The 22,872-nt window shown below is 45.8% G+C and overlaps 2 protein-coding genes across 2 annotated transcripts in view; both read left to right on the forward strand.

Annotated features, from left to right (window-relative positions):
- The window catches only part of thbs3b (thrombospondin 3b), a 36,612-nt gene extending 26,714 nt beyond the window's left edge, over positions 1-9,898 (forward strand). The window contains exons 15-23 of the mRNA XM_066674390.1: positions 885-1,003; positions 1,099-1,151; positions 1,540-1,733; positions 3,370-3,548; positions 5,201-5,249; positions 5,595-5,791; positions 6,452-6,624; positions 7,468-7,607; positions 8,753-9,898. Coding sequence (XP_066530487.1) covers positions 885-1,003; positions 1,099-1,151; positions 1,540-1,733; positions 3,370-3,548; positions 5,201-5,249; positions 5,595-5,791; positions 6,452-6,624; positions 7,468-7,607; positions 8,753-8,814 — 1,166 coding nt within the window. The 3' untranslated portion in view covers positions 8,815-9,898. The remainder of the gene's footprint in view (positions 1-884; positions 1,004-1,098; positions 1,152-1,539; positions 1,734-3,369; positions 3,549-5,200; positions 5,250-5,594; positions 5,792-6,451; positions 6,625-7,467; positions 7,608-8,752) is intronic.
- Positions 9,899-10,457: 559 nt separating this feature from the next.
- Positions 10,458-22,872, forward strand: part of LOC136699569 (ATPase family AAA domain-containing protein 2-like) — a 31,207-nt gene continuing 18,792 nt past the window's right edge. Inside the window, exons 1-13 of the mRNA XM_066674386.1 lie at positions 10,458-10,618; positions 13,791-13,950; positions 14,094-14,184; positions 14,399-14,713; positions 15,434-15,554; positions 16,297-16,483; positions 17,623-17,808; positions 18,155-18,290; positions 18,440-18,651; positions 18,980-19,139; positions 21,116-21,238; positions 21,327-21,440; positions 21,859-21,962. Coding sequence (XP_066530483.1) covers positions 14,548-14,713; positions 15,434-15,554; positions 16,297-16,483; positions 17,623-17,808; positions 18,155-18,290; positions 18,440-18,651; positions 18,980-19,139; positions 21,116-21,238; positions 21,327-21,440; positions 21,859-21,962 — 1,509 coding nt within the window. The 5' untranslated portion in view covers positions 10,458-10,618; positions 13,791-13,950; positions 14,094-14,184; positions 14,399-14,547. The remainder of the gene's footprint in view (positions 10,619-13,790; positions 13,951-14,093; positions 14,185-14,398; positions 14,714-15,433; positions 15,555-16,296; positions 16,484-17,622; positions 17,809-18,154; positions 18,291-18,439; positions 18,652-18,979; positions 19,140-21,115; positions 21,239-21,326; positions 21,441-21,858; positions 21,963-22,872) is intronic.

The raw sequence follows: 22,872 nt of genomic DNA on the forward strand, positions 1-22,872 counted from the left end.
TGGTGTGTTCTCCCTGTGTCTGCGTGGGTTTCCTCCGGGTGACTGTCTGTGAGGAGTTGGTGTGTTCTCTCTGTATCTGTGTGGGTTTCCTCCGGGTGACTGTCTGTGAGGAGTGTGGTGTGTTCTCCCTGTGTCTGTGTGGGTTTCCTCCGGGTTACTGTCTGTGAGGAGTTTGGTGTGTTCTCCCTGTGTCTGCGTGGGTTTCCTCCGGGTGACTGTCTGTGAGGAGTGTGGTGTGTTCTCTCTGTGTCTGCGTGGGTTTCCTCCGGGTGTCTGTCTGTGAGGAGTGTGGTGTGTTCTCCCTGTGGCTGCGTGGGTTTCCTCCGGGTGACTGTCTGTGAGGAGTGTGGTGTGTTCTCTCTGTGTCTGCGTGGGTTTCCTCCGGGTGACTGTCTGTGAGGAGTGTGGTGTGTTCTCCCTGTGTCTGTGTGGGTTTCCTTTGGGCAAATACAAAATAAATGCAAAACCAACAAACAAAAAAAAACAAATACAAAAGAAAACACTAAGACAACAACAATAACTAAAATGGCATCTTTTAATGTCTCACGACAACTGCATTTATGATTTAAAATGTTTGCAGAAATGTTTTTAAAAGCCGACATGGGGATAGATGTGTCCGATCTTAATCATTTACAGTGAGTTCCAGTCATTGACCTCAGCTGACTGAAACCGGGACAGAGTAAATACTGTATTTGTTTTAGGGACTTTCAACATGAGATGGGTATCATCTTATTCTGTTATAAGCACAAGACAAATACTGCAACAAGTGGTGCAAATAAGGAGGGGACAGACAAGGATCAGTGAATCAGTGAAAACAGTGTAGTGTCAAATCTATAACAATAACAACAACAATCCATAATCATCTTCATTCTCTTGTTCAAAAGGAATCCCCAACACTTTGGACAACTGTCCGAAAATTCCCAACCCCATGCAGACTGACCGCGACGGGGACGGAGTGGGAGATGTGTGTGACACCTGCCCCGAGGTCAACGACCCCACGCAGGTCAGAACCGAGCAGCTAAGATTGTTACACGGATCTGGGGAATATTTGTTTCTGCACATGGAAAAGACGAATGATAACACTGTCTTCTCTTGTAGTCGGATATGGACAACGACCTGGTGGGAGACTTATGTGACACAAATCGGGACATGTGAGTTTCTTTTTGTTTGTACAATTTCAGGAAAAAGAGGGTCAGAATTAGGTTGGAGTGTCTTTAAAGGGAGAATTTCATGGATAAAATGTACAGTGTAATGTGGTTAAAATGTAAAATGTATACATGATCCAAACATGGTCTTGAGTTCATTCAAGACATCACAAACATGGACGTATTTACACAGGAGGGTGGGGTTGAGCATGTAGCTCCTCTGAGACACGTGACCCCAACCCCACAGCTTTGTTTTGAACTGCTTTGTCTTGAATGTGCCAGAGAATGCAAACCGCCCAGATCTGTCACATCAGACGAAAGACGCCGGCTCTAGCTGGCACCGTGAGCAGAGAGATTGGGGGTGTGACGTCTGTGTCTCTCTGTGTGCTTCCAGTGATGGAGACGGGATTCAGGACTCGAGGGACAACTGTCCTGACGTCCCAAACAGCTCTCAGCTGGACTCAGACCTGGACGGAGCTGGGGACGAGTGTGACGACGATGATGATAATGATGGCATTCCCGATGTTCTTCCTCCAGGCCCCGACAACTGCCGACTCATCCCCAACCCCAGCCAGAAAGACTCAGACGGTACGTGTTGGATGGAGCACAGTCACCCCTGAGGACATATTCTCACTGATTCACAGCTCAGTGCTGGGGACTCTTGGCATTGGGCATTGGGACATTAGACCCTGTGTCACTGCACCATAACATCCTGTTTCATATGGAGATATGTTTTTGTTTGGAGATTATACAAATTGCTATGTAGTTGCCATGGTGCTGCTTGGAGGTTGCTAATTTGTTGCCATAGTATACGTTTTGGTTGCTAAAGTATTGGTAGCTGGATGCTAAGGTGTTGCTAGGTTTTTGCTAAAGTTTTGCTAGGTGGTTGTTAACGTATTGATGTGGTATAAGTGTTTTTTGCTAAACTGTTGCTAGGTGGTTGCTAATGTGTTGTTATGTTATAGGTACTGGTCACCAAGATGTTGCTAGGTGGTTGTTAATGTATAGCTGTTTGCTGCTAAGTTTTGCAATGGTAAATGTATTTGATGCTAAGGGGATCGCCAAAGTGTTGCTAAGTGGTCACTAAGGTATAGTGTAGGTGTTTGTTGCTAAGGTGTTGCTGTTGTATAAAGGTTGGATGCTAAGGTGTTGCTAGGTTGTTGCTAAGGTTTTGCTAGGTGGTTGTTAACGTATTGTTGTGGTATAAGTGTTTTTTGCTAAACTGTTGCTAGGTGGTTGCTAAGGTGTTGTTATGTTATAGCTGCTGGTCACCAAGATGTTTCTAGGTGGTTATTAATGTATAGCTGTTTGCTGCTAAGTTTTGCAATGGTAAATGTATTTGATGCTAAGGGGATCGCCAAAGTGTTGCTAAGTGGTCACTAAGGTATAGTGTAGGTGTTTGTTGCTAAGGTGTTGCTGTGGTATAAAGGTTGGATGCTAAGGTGTTGCTAGGTTGTTGCTAAGGTTTTGCTAGGTGGTTGTTAACGTATTGTTGTGGTATAAGTGTTTTTTGCTAAACTGTTGCTAGGTGGTTGCTAATGTGTTGTTATGTTATAGGTACTGGTCACCAAGATGTTTCTAGGTGGTTATTAATGTATAGCTGTTTGCTGCTAAGTTTTGCAATGGTAAATGTATTTGATGCTAAGGTGATCGCCAAAGTGTTGCTAAGTGGTCACTAAGGTATAGTGTAGGTGTTTGTTGCTAAGGTGTTGCTGTGGTATAAAGGTTGGATGCTAAGGTGTTGCTAGGTTGTTGCTAGGTGGTTGTTAGCGTATTGTTGTGGTATAAGTGTTTTTTGCTAAACTGTTGCTAGGTGGTTGCTAAGGTGTCGTTATGTTATAGGTACTGGTCACCAAGATGTTGCTAGGTGGTTGTTAATGTATAGCTGTTTGCTGCCAAGTGTTGCAATGGTAAATGTATTTGATGCTAAGGTGATCGCCAAAGTGTTGCTAAGTGGTCACTAAGGTATAGCGTAGGTGTTTGTTGCTAAGGTGTTGATATCTTGAAAATCGTAAGCAGAGTTAACCGGACATAAAAATGTGTAGAATAATCAGATTCAGAAGAAAAATAATAAAACATAATTTTAAAAATATAGTAATAAAAGAAGAACAATAAAATAAAGTAAGAGGTGTTTGTAAGGGATTAGTGGTAAAATTTCTGATGGCTCCTTTAAAGATTCAGAGTGGACTGAAGTCTAAAGCTGATGCTCTGTCTTTTCCCTCAGCTGACGGTATCGGAGATGTGTGCGAGACGGACTTTGATAACGATAAAGTGAACGACCTGGTGGATGTTTGTCCTGAAAGCGCTGAGGTCACGATGACCGACTTCAGGGCGTTCCAGACTGTGATCCTGGACCCTGAGGGGGACGCACAGATCGATCCCAACTGGGTCGTCCTCAATCAGGTCACCACTCCTTACTTCACAACATGAATTGGTTTCAAACACAGCAAACTGGAGCTAGATGCATGTTCGCTGTTTTGAGATGGAGAGGGTGCAGTGGGACAATGGAGAAGCCTCACAGAACATTCCCATTCAGCCCAAGACGAAAAATGGATGGGAAAATTAAAATAACTACAGTTCCTTTTATTTATGTGGATGGGGGTCTGTTAATTTTGGAGTCTGTGATGACAACGACAATGTCAGAAGAGAGTGAAAATGGAGGCTAGGAAGAAAGACTGACATTTACATGCATTACATTACATTTCTATTTATGACATTTAGCAGATGTTCTAATCCAGAGAGACTTACACAAGTGCTTTGTTCTCTACTCATTCATCTCCAGTACAGAGGGGATTACAGTCCAAATACCACTGATCTAAGATCCCCCCAGATACAGGGGTCAGCACTGAGCCCTAAAAAAGAGAATAATTTAAAAACAGGAGTACAACAAGAAGCCAAAAATCACAAAGAGAGAGATAATGTGAGAGTGTGAGAGACCGTGGGTGAGAGTAGAGACAGTGAGAGAGTGTGGGAGAGAGTAGAGACAGTGAGAGAGTGTGGGAGAGAGTAGAGACAGTGGGAGGGAGTGTGAGAGTGTGAAGGAGAATGTGAGACAGTGAGAGAGACAGTGAGAGAGAGTTTGAGAGACAGTGGGAGAGAGTGAGAGAGTGTGTGAGAGTGTGAGAGACAGTGGGAGAGAGTAGAAACAGTTCATGAGAGTGAGAGACAGTAAGAGACAGTGGAAGAGAGTGAGAGAGAGTGCATGAGAGTGTGAGAGAGAGAGTGTAAGAGACAGTGGGAAAGAGAGAGAGAGGTGAAAAAAGGTGAGAGACAGTGAGAGATGACTGGAGACAGTGGGAGAAAATGGGAGACTTTGAGAAAGTGTGGGGGACGGTGAGGGACAGTAAATCCAGAGGAAGTTTGTCCTTGTTATCTGGGAGCAAGTGCAGACAAGAGTCTTGATGCTTGTCTCTCACGTGACTCAGAGTCTCGACACACTCGAGGAACAAACCGGATTTTGACCATTGCCATCATGAAGGGAGGGGCTGTGGGAGAGAGTAGAGACAGTGGGAGAGAGTGAGAGGACCGGGTCCACCACGTAGGGAGGGACTGGTCAATTCTTAGCTTTGTATTCACGCGTGGGGAGCTACTGGACACCAGTATAGGGAACGCAGCAGTGAAGGAACCTGGGAGAACCTCGGACAAGTGAAGATCAGCCGTGCTGCTGTGTTCTAGGGGAGTTGAAGGGGCCGGAGCACCCACTGAGGAAGACCAGCGAGAGCAAGCAAGCACCTGGGTGATGACCGGAGAGAGTAAGGGACGAAGCTTTCAGACACACACTGGATAAGAGCGTCTGCTAAATGTCCGTTTTCCTCAGACACAAAGATAGAGTAATACACCCACTATTAACACTTACCAAAAACAACACAGGGCCTAGGAGAGTGAAGATGAAGGGTACAGATCCACAGGGGTCAGAACAGGGATGTAGGGAGGATCAAAAGACGGAGGGCCTTAGTCTGCTACAGTAGTCCTATTGTCCTGGTCAAACTGCATCTTTGGTTTATTTTCTAACTGAAAACACTTGATCACATCCTCTGACATGTGTCTGACTGCAGGGAATGGAGATCGTCCAGACGATGAACAGTGACCCGGGTTTGGCTGTGGGTGAGTCTCTCAGTTTCAGTCTTTATTTCTAGAAATCTCATGTGCTGGAGTTTTTAAACCCTGTGTCCACTCTCTGTCCACTCTGTGAGACACTCCTCCCTCGTTGGTCCATCTTGTAGATGTAGAGTCAGAGACAGTAGCTCGTCTGTCGCTGCACAGTGTGTGTCGCTCGTCCTCTAGTCCTTCATCAGTGACACAGGACGCTGTCGGCTGGATGTTTAAAAACTCCAGCAGCACTGCTGTGTCTGATCCACTCTACACCAGCACAACACACACTAACACACCACCATCACGTCAGTGTCACTGCATGTTGCTTTAATGTTTGACGTGCGTCTCCCTCTCCAGGCTACACAGCGTTTAATGGAGTAGACTTTGAGGGCACCTTCCATGTGAACACAGCCACTGACGACGACTATGTGGGCTTCATCTTCGGCTACCAGGACTCGTCCAGTTTCTACGTGGTGATGTGGAAGCAGACGGAGCAGGTTTACTGGCAGAATCTGCCCTTCAGAGCCTCGGCCCTCCCAGCCCTGCAGCTCAAGGTTCTCACTGACATCACCCTGCACTCGCACTCTTTACCCTGGGGTCTTCTGCCTGTCTGTAGCGCACTGGACAGGGGAATAAACAGCATGTTAAAGACATTACTGTCATTGTTTCTTCAATTGTTTCTACTGTCAGTGGCTGAGTGTTTGTGTGTCCTACAAACAGGGTGTAAACAGAAATAAACGGCACTAATGAGTTATAGAAAATGTCTTGAGAATGAATTAAAGGTACACTGTGTAATATTTTTACCTTAGAATCACAGCTTCAAAATCATTGCTATGTTCCACTGAGCTGTAATAAGGGAATAGAGCCTCTGTCGTTGCTACTCCGTGTTCAGCACTGCAGAAACTGCACTGTGTAACTTTTGGAGGAGGGTAGGAAACCACCGCTTCCCTCCCCTTTCCGACTGATTTCAGTACATTGCTATAAAACTGACTTAAACCAGGTGGAGCCCCAGGAGCAAAGAACCCAGATCCTACTGACAAAAAGTTATAGTGCTCTCTTATGACTCCTGGCTCCTTAGACACCCCCCCCCCCCCCCCCGCCCCAGGACCCCCAGCATGTTTAAACTGGGCTTATTTAGATCACTAAATTATACAATATACTTTATTATATGGTATTTCTCATTAGTGTCCTGCTCTGTGTGTCTCTGTTCTCAGGCAGTGAAGTCACGTACAGGTCCAGGGGAGTATCTGAGGAATGCTCTGTGGCACACAGGAGACACCCCCGGGGAGACCACCCTGCTGTGGAAGGACCCCCGGAACATAGGCTGGAGAGACAAGACATCGTACCGCTGGCATCTCAGCCACAGGCCTCAGGTCGGATACATCAGGTAACAACAACAGGACCCAGTCAGAATGTTTAGCCTTTGCGGAGGACCGACAAGAGAAAAATTCATTAATGGCTGAGGTGGCCTTGAGCAAGGCGCCAAGTTGGTCACAGCCCCCTGCTCCGGTTGTGTGTGTGCTCACTGCCCCTAGTGTGTGTGAAGAATCGCTCACTAGTGTGTTGGGTCAAATGCAGAGAAGCAATTATCCCTAAGGGCATCTATAAAGGTGTTTATTTTCCTTCTTCTTCTTCTTCTTCTCCAGCCGTGAGCTCCAAAACTGGTCTTGGTCTTAGTGGTAACTCAAGCTAACTTTCCTAGAATGCTAGCAGGTGCTAGTGCTGTCTCGTCAAATGGGAGACGTTATGAAAAAAAACCCATGTTTTTCAACCCATGAGCACATTAACTCACAAACTCTAAAACAAGACCCACCCAGTCAGTTTCCTGACGAGCCGTTCCGATTCTACTCCGCTTCTGACGTCAAGTGCAGAGACTTTAGTATCACCCCTCCCCCTCGCCTGAGTCTGTCCAATCACAGCGCTGGAGCCATGTTTATGTGAAAGTGCAAAGGCATGGTTTGAAGAAAGAGAACCGAGTGAAAACAGCTAAAAACCAGAGCTTCTGCTCCTCGCTCCTCACTGCTGCGCGCTCGGGGTCGGGGTGAACAGCGAGCGGCTCATTATCATTTAAAGGAACAGGTGCCGTTCTGAACAGGGGCTGTTTACACAGGGGGAGAACACTGCTGTGGGGTTTGGACCCAAGCAGAGAAGTGGGGGGTATGTGCATGTGTGTCCAGTGAGATGAGAATATCAGTTATGAAATGAATGCTATGAAACTGTTTGTGTTTAGAGTGCATCTGTATGAAGGTAACACACTGGTGGCTGACTCTGGAGTGGTGATTGACTCCACAATGAGAGGAGGACGACTGGGAGTGTTCTGTTTCTCTCAGGAGAACATCATCTGGTCCAACCTGGGATACCGCTGCAACGGTGCGTATAAAAAACACACGAGAACCATCTGTGTGATGCCTTCACCGACACCCCACAATATTCCCTAGAGATGGGGGCCATAGAAACATTCCCCATCATGATATCTGTAACGAGGGACTTCCAAGCAGGAGTTAGAGCCGAGTGCAGGTTTAATGATACAAAGTCGGCAGCAACAACAGGCCAGGTCAAAACCATATCCATCCACAGTACAACTGTGACCAGTTCTAAAACTCTGGTGAGAGTGACCTCTGTTGGTGCGGAGGATTATTGGCAGCAGATGTGACAATATCAGGGACCGAGCTAAATGCACTATAGTGCCCTCCTTTAACAGCTGCACCATGCTCAGTGCCAACGTGAGTCAGATAGAGCCCCCAGTAATGCCCCCAGTACTGGGCAGTGGAACAGTGGAACTGTGTTCTCTGAAGTGATCAAGCTTCACTGAATACTCTTGGGACAAACTGAAGTGGAGTTTCTGATCCAGAACTAATATAAGCACCTCATCTCAGTACTGTTTATGTGGCTGAATGCAATCAAATCCACACAGCAATGTTTCAACAAACCCCTGATTGACACTCTTTATTTCTGAAGTAATTTCACACGAGCAAACGGCCATTTACACGGAACGATCACTGGATTTGGAACAGCTCCACTGACCGTACGGGAGCACTTTGTAGCCTGTTGCTCTGCATACTTTATTATCTCCCTTTCACCCTGTTCTCCAAAGGTCAGAGGACCCCCACAGAGCAGGTGTGATCATTCTCAGCGCTGCAGTGACACTGACGTGGTGGTGGTGGTGTTAGTGTGTGGATCAGACACAGCAGTGACTATTGGAGTTTTTATACCCGACAGTGTCAATGCTGGAGTTCAAAAACATCCAGTCGATAGCATCCTGAGTCTTGTGAGGCTTTACCTGTGAAGAACAGTGTGAAATAGGGACTAGAAAGTGTGCAGAGCAACCGGAGGACTACAGGCTGTAATTGTAGAGCTACAGAGTGCTCCTGTGTGGTTTGAAGGGCTGATCAAATTTACAATGAGTGTAGAAACAAGGTAGGTGTTCCTAACCCAGTCATTTTCTTTGCGTAACTTTACCACTTTAAAAAAAAAAGCATAATTTTATAGATGTTTTATGTTTATTTTCTTACCAGATACCGTCCCAGATGATTTTTACCTCTACCAGAAACAGAGGAGCCTCAGGATGGGGTCTTAACCGACCCACTGCGTCTTTACTAAGGACTTTACACGAAGGTAGTGGAGGTTTCAAGTTGCTGTGGACTGCAGACTATAACAAAAATACAGTCTATGTTTAAGTCCTGATGAACTACAACGGCCATCCAGCGCTTGCCTCCATCCCACGTGTGTGTGGATTTTGTAGGTGTTTACATATGTGTTGTTTAAGTATGTGTCCAGCCATTTCTGTTGTGGAGTAAACTAAACATGTCCTAGTGCTGTAGAACTGTGACACTGGCCACTGCAGAAAGCTCCTATATGGAAATGAGCCCTTTATTAATCATAAGTACTGTTCCTGGTGAATCAGATTATTAATGTAATCTGTAACTCATATTCACACTCAGTGTCTCATATCCAAGACTTCCAAACAGTTTCAGAGTGATGGTTTTTATTCACAGTTTGTGAAAGGCCTACAATCCAGCTCCTGAAGTCCTAACCAATGGGAGAAGAGCTTGGCTGATACCTCAGAAAAGAAAAGTATTGGACACGTCAATATATTAAACCTTTTGTTTTAAACAATGGAATGAACACAGGTGCTGTACCTGAATGATCCACATACAACATTCACGAGGCTATTTACTATAAAATATTAAATCAAATATTCCTCTGATCTCATTTAATCAATGATTGCTCAAAATAATGCCACTTTTATCTGTGTTTTGAACGTGGTGGGGAGCCATACGAAAGTTAAGCGCAGAAGCTGCATAATCACAATGTATATTTGTCAATACTGAGCAGCACTAACATGTTTTATCATTATTTTGTATGTGTTTCTGTGCTCTTTAAATGATTGTTTATCATTGACTGATGGACAAATGGTATCATTTTAGTCATATTTTCCTATTTTTTCAAAAAAGTATTATCAGATCCTGACACTGTGCACAATTGCCAATATTTGGTGATGAACATGGTGCTAAGTGTAACTTCTCAGTGTGTGTGTGTGAGATTGTAGTCCTGTAACCAACACCAGAACCAGACTTTATTTTAAATAGACTTTTGGCATTTAGAACCAACTTATAAAAAAAATGAAATACATGTTGAAAGTGCCATTTGTAATTGTGAAAATGTCAGCAAAACCTGAAAAATAATTCATAGTGAAATAAACAATTGAAATAAAACTTGTGACCCATGATAATTTTCATGACGCTGTTAAATTTATATGTCAATATTTGTGTGTTTTTTCATGTTTACTAGGGTGACCAGACGTCCTCTTTTACCCGGACATGTCCTCTTTTTTAGACTTAAAAAAATGTCCGGGCGGAATTTCACAAACGTCCGGGATTTTGTTTTTCTGGAGCTTACATAGAACTTTCGAGAAGCGTTTCGTTCACAAACTAGTCCCGCCCTCCCCTACTCCGATTGGTTCGCTTGAGTGAGAAGGGGGCGTAGTGAAGTAGCCTAAAATCTTCAGATTGGACGGTATGACTGGAGAGCTACCGTTATTGGTCGATAACATTCTCTGCAAACATTTAATTGGTCAGTCTGCACGTCAGTAGTCGTCCACCCCCCCCCCCCCGGACATTACGCGCCAAGCTAAATTTCTCCACAAAACGGTGCCAAATAAAACAATCACCACAGCAGTAGGGGTACAGAGACGGGTATTGGTACGGTTATATTTTTCCCCAATCCACCTAAATACTTTTTTCATACATTTCTCAAATATAAAGATTGTTTTTACCGGACTATTTTGTATCGTATGAATCCGCCTGTTTACCTGGCGGAGGAAGAGGCGGTGATGCGTCGTTTAAATGTTTGTATATGAACGTTAGTCACCAGAGAAAACGGTTAGTACTTTCAATGGTGTATTGTTTTTAATGAAAATGGTGCTTTTAAAAGCTCTCCCTTACACTTCTGTACAATTCAGATAAGAATGAGAGGATACACAAAGCCGTTACTGAGTCTTAAAATGTCTTAAAATCGTGGTGTATGACATTAATTTATTGTATAGCCATAACCTTAGCTATCGCTACATTTCATAGTCTCGAATTATTATCAGTAAAGTCCACTTTACAGTCCACAGAGCCCTGCTCCTCATATCTATTTAAAACAAAATATGTCGTGGGAATGACTTAATAGGAGGTTCGAGTTAGCTAGGTTAGATATTGAAGTATTGGAACGACATAAGGTGTCTGAACGAAATATTTAATGCGTGGGGAAAAAAATTAAAAGACCCAAGTATGAAATATATTGCGTCATTAAGTGTTTCCATATTTAAATATTTTGTTCCCACACCTCATTAAATCATCCCCATGCCTTAAGTCATTCCCACGTATTGTTTTTCACAGACTGGTTTATTTAGAAGGGATGTCAGCAGAAAGGCTCCATAAAGAGACACTTAAGTTGAGCATATTTCTGGCCAATTACATTTAAGAAAAATTGAATTTATTAATAAACAAATAATATTTTAGATTAATACTTATTTTCCTGAAGAATTAAGTTGGTTTTCTCAAGATATTCACTCGGCATCTTGATAATTGCTTGCTGGAGTGTCTCTGAATAATGAATGATTTTCTTGAATTACAGACCAAGTGTCTCAAAGGGATGACATATTCATAGATTTAGAGACACTGTTTAAACACTTGGATCCTTAAATGTTTATTATTTAGAGTATGTCATTATTGGAAGACGTTTGTAAGCCACAACACATTTAATCATTTCATTGGCTCTAATAACACTAATAGCTGCTGGACTGGGTCTGGAGTTCGGTCATGGCACGCATGAGCTTATTTCTGCCACTTGGTGTAGCACACTGATGATTTGTATCACATACGTTTATCTGTGAAAATATTTAAACATTCTGAAGCCCCAGTTCAGGGCTGCTGCTGCAGACCTCCAGTTTAAACCCCTTTTCATATGATAATGCTTAAAACATCACTAGGTAATATTTGTGATTAAATTACAGCTTCAATATAATGATCCTTCACTGAGTTGTGTAATAGGGAGTATACAGCCTTAGATATTGCTACACTGGGCTAAGCACTTCAGAAACAGAACTATGTAATTTTAGGAGGAGGGCAGGGAAGCAACCCCCTCTCCCTCACCTCTACCCCCTAATTTCAGGACAGTGCTGTAAAAGTGAATTACACTCTGCAGCTGTAAGCGGAACAGCAGCAAAAATACCAGATATTACCTAGTGTTACTTTAATGAACAGTTAAAGGGAAGGTCTACGATTGTAATAAAAAAATAAACACTTTTTACAAAGGGGCGGCACGGTGGCGCAGCATGTAGTGTTGCAGTCACACAGCTCCAGGGTTCGATTCTCACTCCGGGTGACTGTCTGTGAGGAGTGTGGTGTGTTCTCCCTGTGTCTGCGTGGGTTTCCTCCGGGTGACTGTCTGTGAGGAGTGTGGTGTGTTCTCTCTGTGTCTGCGTGGGTTTCCTCCGGGTGACTGTCTGTGAGGAGTGTGGTGTGTTCTCTCTGTGTCTGCGTGGGTTTCCTCCGTGTAACTGTCTGTGAGGAGTGTGGTGTGTTCTCCCTGTTTCTGCGTGGTTTTCCTCCAGGTGACTGTCTGTGAGGAGTGTGGTGTGTTCTCCCTGTGTCTGCGTGGGTTTCCTCCGCGTGACTGTCTGTGAGGAGTGTGGTGTGTTCTCTCTGTGTCTGCGTGGGTTTCCTCCGGGTGACTGTCTGTGAGGAGTGTGGTGTGTTCTCTCTGTGTCTGCGTGGGTTTCCTCCGTGTAACTGTCTGTGAGGAGTGTGGTGTGTTCTCCCTGTTTCTGCGTGGTTTTCCTCCAGGTGACTGTCTGTGAGGAGTGTGGTGTGTTCTCCCTGTGTCTGCGTGGGTTTCCTCCGGGTGACTGACTGTGAGGAGTGTGGTGTGTTCTCCCTGTGTCTGCGTGGGTTTCCTCCGGGTGACAGTCTGTGAGGAGTGCGGTGTGTTGTCCCTGTGTCTGTGTGGGTTTCCTCCGGGTGACTGTATGTGAGGAGTGTGGTGTGTTCTCTCTGTGTCTGCGTGGGTTTCCTCCGGGTGACTGTCTGTGAGGAGTGTGGTGTGTTCTCCCCGTGTCTGCGTGGGTTTCCTCCGGGTGACTGTCTGTGAGGAGTGTGGTGTGTTCTCCCTGTGTCTGTGTGGGTTTCCTCCGGGTGACTGTCTGTGAGGAGTGTGGTGTGTTCTCTCTGTGTCTGCGTGGGTTTCCTCCGGGTGACTGACTGTGAGGAGTGTGGTGTGTTCTCACTGTGTCTGCGTGGGTTTCCTCCGGGTGACTGACTGTGAGGAGTGTGGTGTGTTCTCCCTGTGTATGCGTGGGTTTCCTCCAGGTGACTGTCTGTGAGGAGTGTGGTGTGTTCTCCCTGTGTCTGAGTCGGTTTCCTCCGGGTGACTGTCTGTGAGGAGTGTGGTGTGTTCTCCCTGTGTCCGCATGGGTTTCCTCCAGGTGACTGTCTGTGAGGAGTGTGGTGTGTTCTCTCTGTGTCTGCGTGGGTTTCCTCCGGGTGACTGTCTGTGAGGACTGTGGTGTGTTCTCTCTGTGTCTGCGTGGGTTTCCTCCGGGTGCTCCTGTTTCCTCCCACAGTCCAAAAACACACGTTGGTAGGTTGATTGGCGACTCAAAAGTGTCCGTAGGTGTGAGTGCAAGTGTGAGTGTTTGTGTTGCCCTGTGAAGGACTGACGCCCCCTCCAGGGTGTATTCCTGCCTTGCGCCCAGTGATTCCAGGTAGGCTCTGGACCCACCGTGACCCTGAACTGGATAAGGGTTACAGATAATGTATGAATGGATGGAACACTATACAGCGAGCACACAACCTGATTATTACCTGAAGAGCAGTAATTTTACACAATAGTCCTCACTCATTTAATCATTGAAACAGTAGCTTAAAATTCATTCTCTTTATGCGATTAATAAATGTACAGAAGCTCTGAGTGTTCCTTGAGCATGATGTTCTCTATAATAAACCTGCCTGTTTGAGAAGTGAGAACCGTGAGCCTGTGTGTGTGTGTGTGTGTGATTGTGTTCCACAGCTCCATGGTGTCCACTCTGCTGGCCCTGATGGATGGTGTGGTCAGTCGTGGAGAGGTGGTGGTCATTGGTGCCACCAACAGGTTAGACATTATGGACCCGGCGTTGAGGAGACCCGGGCGATTCGACCGAGAGCTCCTCTTTAGACTGCCCGACAGAGAGGTCAGCACAGAGCCGATATGATTCAGGATCACAATCACAATCCTTAATAAGTCAAAGCCAATTACATTTTTAACATTGTGTTTCCAAACTCGAGTTGATTTGTTTTATCTGCACGTCCTGTTTCCCTCCTCTTATTCCTCCAGGCTCGGAAGGCAATCCTAAAGATCCATACGCGGCAGTGGGAGCCCTCTCCATCTGAGGCCTTCCTTGAGGAACTGGCTGAAATATGCGTCGGTGAGAATCAGTCCATCAGCCCATTGTAACACATATCAACTGGAAAAAAGTATAAGAGCACTGTATTAAACCATAGAATGTTAGTATAAGATTATATTTGTTAAAGTGTTTAAAATGATTCTGTCAATACATTAATATGATAAATGACTGGATGTACCGTAGAATGAACAGTTCAGAGAAGGTGAGGTGGACTTTTTTCCCTGTGTCCCTCCAGGTTACAGTGGAGCAGATTTAAAAGCAGTTTGTGTAGAAGCCGCTCTGTGTGCTCTTCGTCGCCGTTATCCTTAGATCTACACAACCTCCAACAAACTGCTCCTGGATGTCAACTCCATCTCAATCTCCAGCTGGGACTTTGTGTTCGCCATGGAGAAGATGATTCCAGCATCTCAGAGAGCGGTGTCCACTCCGGCTAAACCACTGAACCCGGTGCTTGAGCCCCTGCTTAAAGCTAGTTTCAACAAGACACTGACCCTCCTGCAGCGGGTCTTCCCTCAGTCAGCGCAGGGCCTCAGAGGGACGAGGGACAGCGGTCAGTCTCTGTTTTTAATAACAGCATTAAGAATAATGTGATTTATTGCTGTTATGCCTTTCAAAGTACATATTTAAAAACCATAATGTCCTGTTATGAGTCGGAGTCTGTCCAATCACAGCTCTGGACCCATGTTAATGTGAGAGCGCAAAGACGACAGCAAACACACAATGAGTACGAAGAAATAAGAGCACTGACTAACGGGAACTGAGCGAAAACGGCTAAGAACCAGAGCTTCTGCTCCTTACTCCTCACTGCTGTGCGCTCTGGGTCGGGGTGAACAGATGAAAGCGGGCGATCTGAACAGGGCTGTTAAGACAGGGGAGAACGCTACTGTGGGGTTTTGACGAAAGCAGGTCACAGTTGTTTCATTAAAAACCTTCATTACCTTTTATACTATAAACTTGAGATATAGAATCAAACTGCTCTGAATGTAGTCCAACTTCAATCTACAGAGTGCAGGGTTCTGGTGATTTTCACTCCTGTTTATTACAGAATTTCTGACACATCCAGGCCACTAGGTGTCAGTGTAATGACTGTTTTATATGTGAAGAAGAATCTTGTTGAAAACAACTGATTGCTTCTTTAAAGGGTGAAATATTATTATAGAAATAAACATGTCAAGGAAAGGTTCCATTTCAAGAAATAAAAACACAAATAAGTTACAGATGCACAACATTAAGTAGAATGTTGCTGATACACTTCATTTCCTTTGTTAAGACCCTGTAGGTTCTCTGTACATTGAGCTGATGCATGGTGATGATGCAAAACCATCCAACAGCATAGGGGCAATTCACAAAAAGAGCAATCCACAAGGCTTTCTGAAGACCAGCAGGTACAGGTAAACCACACCTCAGAAACTCCTGTTAGGTCTGTCATGTGCCAAAGTGTGCAAGAAGTATGCACACTTCTCAAACTGATATCCAATCAAGGATCAGGAAAAATACAAAGACAAGAAAAAAGGGTTTTCCTGTAGGCCAGTTATTTAAGCAGACGAATCTCAGGATTTTTACTGACTGGGGGAGCACACAAAGAAACAAATGAGTGATTATAAGTCAAAGTGAGTGCATGTGTGAATAGCGCCGCTAATGTTCCAGAGTATCCTGCTGTATCTCCCGCCTGCGTTGCATCGGCTAAGCCCCATGTTGGACGTGGAGCATTTCCTACTGCAAGAACGGGTCTGTCACAGAACATCTCCGCTGCATGCCTCAAAATCTTTGGACCTCTTCTGGAGTTTCTGTGCAGATCGTCCAGAGTTCATATGTTGAAACGTCTTCTGAGACAAACTTGAATGCTGCAGCTTCTTTTGTTCAACTTTTGACATCATCCAAACTCATCGAAGTGCACACTTAAATGAAGGCCTTAGAGCTTAAAGCGAGAATTGAGATGGGGACAGTAGTAGTATCTGTTAAAGAGTGGTGAATACATTTTCTTAAAACCTTATTATAATTCACTCAAAGTTCATTCCCAAAAAAGTTTAACTTCACTTCCACTCCACTAATAATCAGAATTTGAAAAGAAGCAATGTGACCTCTTTTCATTGTGCAGCCATTCCCTCTCTCTGTGTCTGTTTGCCTCCACAGAAACGCCATGCGGCAGCCGACCTGCTGCCGTCCTCGTCTGCTGCTCTCTGGGCGTCCAGGCTCGGGTCATTGTGCTCACTTGGCTCAATCTGTGCTTCACGCTCTGGAGAAGTTAACAGTTCACACTCTGGACCTGCCCCGGCTGTTGGGAGTCGGCAGAGCCTTGCCTGAGGAGGCCTGTGCTCAGGTACAACCTTTCAGGACCAGCAAGATTCACACTTGTGTCTATAAATGTTTATAAATGCTCACCGTGTGTTCAAGCTGGCAGCGACCCACCGTGACAAAGTCAGTAGTTCTCAGAGAGATCAACGGGGGTGGCACTAACCTTTTTTAGGTGAATTGGGTGGAGCAGGGGAAGGTGATGAAAGTTCAGTTTAACTTAATGCAAATGAGGATGGAAAAGCCATTTTGAACTGAGGAGGCGGCACATGCTTCATCTCTGTAGCTACTTCACATGCTGTAACTTGCGCAGTCGGCCTACACTGTTGTGAGCATTTATACTTGTGCAACAGTGTGTCTGTGTCATTCTCCAATTACACTGTCAACCCACTATGGCTGAATCTCAAATATCTCCCTCCACCCTGTGTATGGAGTAGGGCTTCCACATCTTCACACGGGATGTCCACATCGTTGTTTGAAGAAATCAATTGTCATGAATTTGCTGCCTTTAAGAGATATTCGTATTCCTAGACTTCCTCAATTACTTTCTCCTCAACCTGATCCTGGACCAGTCACAGTTTTGGTCTCGGTGGTTTACATTTCTGTGGAGGTGAGCACGAAGCTACAGTGCAGTGTACACGGCTGTTTGCTACTTACGCATTACTAACGGCGTAGAAGCATAAATTGGCTTTAGGAGTTGGACGAGAGATGAAAAGTCGCTGCCAGTGAACACACAGTTAAGGTTTGATATGTCTTGTCTCTGTTAAAGAAGCCAAAGAAACGGTTGTATATCGCACTGGAAATGTTCTGCTCTTGTGACCATTCAGAGAACCATTTTTCATTACTATCACCACTGCTATGTTTATGATGTGCGCCATAGAAAACAAATCTGGAAAAGTCAGTCGAGCACACACAGTCAGAATAAGATCTGGCATACAGAATGAGACCATGTATTGCAGCATGTATCAGTATGTATAAGACAAATTAACTTTGACAAATCTGATTTGAGTTGCTGAAATAACCATGGACTCCTCAGGAAAATACATCATCTTTGCTTTTCTATAACGGTAATGAACATTTTTTTTTGAGTCGTTAAGTATATGCTACAAAGAACCCTTTTTTTAAAATCCTCTCTTGTACTGATGGCTGCGGTCTGTGTTCCTGCAGGTGTTCTCTGAGGCAAAGAAGACATCTCCCAGCATCCTGTACCTGCCTAATATCCAGAAGTGGTGGGACACTGTGAGTGCGACACTAAAGTCCACGTTCCTCAGCCTGCTGCAGGACATCCCCTCGTTCTCCCCCATTTTATTGCTTGTCACATCAGACTTCCCTCATGAGGATCTGGATGAGGAAGTACACAAACACACACACACACACACACACACACGTTATAAATACTTGATCAAAAACAACACTACATATTTCTTTTTTTAATTATAAAACTACAGCTTCAGAATCACTGTGATGCTTCACTTGTTTCTACCCTGGGCTCAGCAGTGCAGAAATTGCACTATGTAACTTTTGGAGGACGGTAGAAAACCAACCCTGTTCCCCCTTTGGTCTTACCCCTTGATTTCAGGACTGAAAGTGAATTATATTCTGCAGCTGTAGAGGGAGCCCAGGAGCAAAAATAACAGATGTTAACTAGTGCTGCCTTAGTGTTTGAATGTGTTTTGTTGTTGTTGTTGTGGTCTCTCAGCTCCAGAATCTGTTCTGCGTGGAGTATGGAGAAGTGTTTTCGGTACCAGAGCCCTCTCAGGTGGAGAGGATGAAGTTTTTTGAAGATCTGATCCTCCATCAGGCCGCTACTGCTCCTCTATCTCAAAGGAAATCACGTCAGTATCTGAGCTCTCAGCATCATCACAAAACATCAGCTCAAACTCTGTGCTTGTTTGATTTGGTTGCAGATAAATGCACATTGTAATACAGCCATGTGCAGGAATGTGAACATACCTGACGAGTGTTGTGTGTGTGCTCTCCTCAGTGCTCCAGTCTAAAGAGGTGTTACCACTGGCCCCGCCCTCTCCTCCTCGTCAGCTGAGCGAGTCTGAGGTCCTGCGATTGGAGGAGAGGGAGGAACACACTCTGCGAGAACTCCGCCTCGTCCTGCGCAGAGTCACTGAGCGTCTGGCTCTGGATCGGCGCTTTAAGGCCTTCTGCAAACCTGTCGACACCGAGGAGGTTACAGCGCTCCCAGTAACTTTACATCCTTGTCCACAGTGTGGGGCAAATCAGGGCTGGGTTTCCCAACAGCATCTTAGAACAGAGAAGATTCTTACGTGGTAGAGTCAGCGTTAAACTGAACACTCTCTCGCCCTTTAAAGAAGATCTTAACAATAAGATGTTTATGGGAAACTGGAGCTAGATGAATGCCACCGTAAACCACACTGTCTCCGGTTTCTGTTTAATTTACTCAGAACACCACCAGTTGAATTATCAATGCTATCGTCTGCTTGTGGTCCATCTGAGGGGTACTATGCATCCAGCAGGGCCTCTAAAGCATGTTTATATGTGTTATGTTTAGATGCCTGATTATTGCACTGTGATAAAGCAGCCCATGGATCTGTCCACGCTTCTCACAAACATCGACATGCACAAGTACATCACTGTGAATGAGTTTCTGAACGATGTGGATTTGATCTGGAAAAACGCTCTGGAGTACAAACCTGACTGTGATCACACAGGTACAGCATGCCATCCATCCATGCATTCGTTCATTCATTCATCCATCCATCAGATAGATACAAAGCCAACCCAGAATCACTAGGTACAAACTCATGCAGTCGCTCTCATTCACACCTGTGGACAGTTTCACACACTTACCCAGTCACCACAGTTTGTGATGTGTTTCCAACCACATCAGTATATTACAATAAATTGAAATATTTTTATCTGTGTCCACATGGCTGTCACACAGCTCCAGGGTCTTGGAGTGTGGTGTGTTCTCCCTGTGTCTGCGTGGGTTTCCTCCGGGTGACTGCCTGTGAGGAGTGTGGTGTGTTCTCCCTGTGTTTGCGTGGGTTTCCTCCGGGTGACTGTCTGTGAGGAGTGTGGTGTGTTCTTCCTGTGTCTGTGTGGGTTTCCTCCGGGTGACTGTCTGTGAGGAGTGTGGTGTGTTCTCCTTGTGTCTGCGTGGGTTTCCTCCGGGTGACTGTCTGTGAGGAGTGTGGTGTGTTCTCCCTGTGTCTGCGTGGGTTTCCTCCGGGTGACTGCCTGTGAAGAGTGTGGTGTGTTCTCCCTGTGTTTGCGTGGGTTTCCTCCGGGTGACTGTCTGTGAGGAGTGTGGTGTGTTCTCCCTGTGTTTGCGTGGGTTTCCTCCGGGTGACTGTCTGTGAGGAGTGTGGTGTGTTCTCCTTGTGTCTGCGTGGGTTTCCTCCGGGTGACTGTCTGTGAGGAGTGTGGTGTGTTCTCCTTGTATCTGCGTGGGTTTCCTCCGGGTGACTGTCTGTGAGGAGTGTGGTGTGTTCTCCCTGTGTCTGCGTGGGTTTCCTCCGGGTGACTGCCTGTGAAGAGTGTGGTGTGTTCTCCCTGTGTTTGCGTGGGTTTCCTCCGGGTGACTGTCTGTGAGGAGTGTGGTGTGTTCTCCCTGTGTTTGCGTGGGTTTCCTCCGGGTGACTGCCTGTGAGGAGTGTGGTGTGTTCTCCCTGTGTTTGCGTGGGTTTCCTCCGGGTGACTGTCTGTGAGGAGTGTGGTGTGTTCTCCCTGTGTCTGCGTGGGTTTCCTCTGGGTGACTGTCTGTGAGGAGTGTGGTGTGTTCTTCCTGTGTCTGTGTGGGTTTCCTCCGGGTGACTGTCTGTGAGGAATGTGGTGTGTTCTCCCTGTGTCTGCGTGGGTTTCCTCTGGGTGACTGTCTGTGAGGAGTGTGGTGTGTTCTTCCTGTGTCTGTGTGGGTTTCCTCCGGGTGACTGTCTGTGAGGAATGTGGTGTGTTCTCCCTGTGTCTGCGTGGGTTTCCTCTGGGTGACTGTCTGTGAGGAGTGTGGTGTGTTCTCCCTGTGTCTGTGTGGGTTTCCTCCGGGTGACTGTCTGTGAGGAATGTGGTGTGTTCTCCCTGTGTCTGCGTGGGTTTCCTCTGGGTGACTGTCTGTGAGGAGTGTGGTGTGTTCTTCCTGTGTCTGTGTGGGTTTCCTCCGGGTGACTGTCTGTGAGGAGTGTGGTGTGTTCTCCTTGTGTCTGCGTGGGTTTCCTCCGGGTGACTGTCTGTGAGGAGTGTGGTGTGTTCTCCTTGTATCTGCGTGGGTTTCCTCCGGGTGACTGTCTGTGAGGAGTGTGGTGTGTTCTCCCTGTGTCTGCGTGGGTTTCCTCCGGGTGACTGTCTGTGAGGAGTGTGGTGTGTTCTCCCTGTGTCTGCGTGGGTTTCCTCCGGGTGACTGTCTGTGAGGAGTGTGGTGTGTTCTCCCTGTGTCTGCGTGGGTTTCCTCCGGGTGACTGTCTGTGAGGAGTGTGTTGTGTTCTCTCTGCGTCTGTGTGGGTTTCCTCCGGGTGACTGTCTGTGAGGAGTGTGGTGTGTTCTCCCTGTGTCTGCGTGGGTTTCCTCCGGGTGACTGTTTGTGAGGAGTGTGGTGTGTTGAATGAATGGATCTGTGGCCACATTGTTTTATTAATATATTGAAAGCATTTGTTCCAAACGGGTGAATGTTAAGGTATGTGTTGTGTTCCAGATCGTCAGATTCGTCACCAAGCTTGTGCTCTAAAGGACACGGTCCGCTCCATCATCAAACAAGAGCTGGACAAGGACCTTGAGAAAATATGTGAGAAAATCAGAGAGTCGAGAAACACGAGAGGTGAACAAAACACAACACACACCAGCTAACACTCACCGTGTATTCAGTGTGTGTTTTGAATGAAGTCAGTTGTTGCTGTGTTTTCTAGGCTTCACCTCGTCCAGGCTTGCTCCGTGGTTCTGCGAGGTGAAGGAGGAAGGTCATAGGACTGAAAAGTTAAAGCAGTCACAGGCTTTTCTGAGCACCAGATCAACACGTAAACGTGAGAACCACACCCAGTCTTTCTGATCCCTTTCTTCATGATTCTTCTAACACAGCACTCGCAGCTCTGTTGCTGGACTTGTGCGGAGAACTGCCAGGCAATTAAGAAGCCAATCCCTGGCGCCCGGGGAGCGTTTGGGGGTTCAGTGCCTTGCTCAAGGGCACTTCAGCTGTGGATGTTCCTGCCTGCCCTAGGGATCGAACTGGCAACCTTCTGGTACCAAGCCTGGTCTCTAACCATTAGGCCACGGGTGCCCAGATGAACCACGTGATCTTGTTACAGAAAATGAATCAATGAAATTTGTCCTAAGAAGTGCAGTCATAGAGAAATCTGGCTTTAATCTGCAATGACTACAGAATTGTGCACCTCTTTAGTGGACTAGAGCTCACTTTTACTATCAAACTTTTATCCTGAACAGGTAAATGTGTTCAACAGAGGCCTCGCAAAGCCAAGATCCGAGCTCAGGAGCAGCCCCTTCCCAAAGAAACACCAGCTCTCATTGTGGACCATGAAAAACTCAGGGTAATATGCTGTCTGTTTCAAAAACATGGTTTCTCTCACTTACTGTTTAAAGGGGACATAATAAAAAAACTCACATGTTCTGTTTATTCATTGATCATTGCTGTGTGTATCTGGAGCCCACCAACCCACACACTGTGAAACAAGACCACCCAGTCAGTTTTCTGTGCACTGCCTACGTCTGAAAACATGAGATAAAACGAGCCGTTCTGATTCTGCTCTGCTTCTGACGTCAAGAGCAGAGACTTTAGAATTGTCCCGCCCCCTCAGCTGAATCTGTCCAATCATAGCGCTGGACCCGCGTTTAAGTAAATCGCAAAAATGAGGTTAAACGCACAATGAGTACAGAGACATAAGAGCACTGAGTAAAAATGGAGAAGAAAGAGAACTGAGCCAAAACGACTAAAAAGCAGAGCTTCTGCTCTGGATATCAGGACATAATAATATTGAACGCCTATCAGGTGTTTTCTCCCATTTTTTAGTCTTCTCCAGAGTCAATTGCCAGTGAGTCTCATGGTTTGAATGCCTCCAGCCTCAGAAGTGTGGGCTGGAACACATGATTCCTTGCAATACTTGATGCCAACCCACCGCTTCTTTTCAAACTACTGCTAAGGAAGAACCTGAACGGATGTTCACTCACCCGGAGAGTTAGGACAATGGTCCTGGCTGAGGCATCCCTGGGGCGGGAAACCAGCGATCTCCTGAGGATAGGGCCAACATTTAAACCACTTGCGCTCCTCAGGACATGCCTATGCACTTTTTATTTTACCAGTAGTTTGGAAAAGAAACACACCTTCACACCCTAGTAAGACACATTGATGAAAATGAGTGCTGAAGTTGCACTTGCACGATGGATTTGTAAACTAAATCATTACAGCAGTTTTTGCTTTCATTTTAATGATCAGCCAGTCGA

The sequence above is a fragment of the Hoplias malabaricus genome, chromosome 6 (assembly GCF_029633855.1).
Source record: "Hoplias malabaricus isolate fHopMal1 chromosome 6, fHopMal1.hap1, whole genome shotgun sequence".
Classification (NCBI taxonomy): Eukaryota; Metazoa; Chordata; class Actinopteri; order Characiformes; family Erythrinidae; genus Hoplias; species Hoplias malabaricus.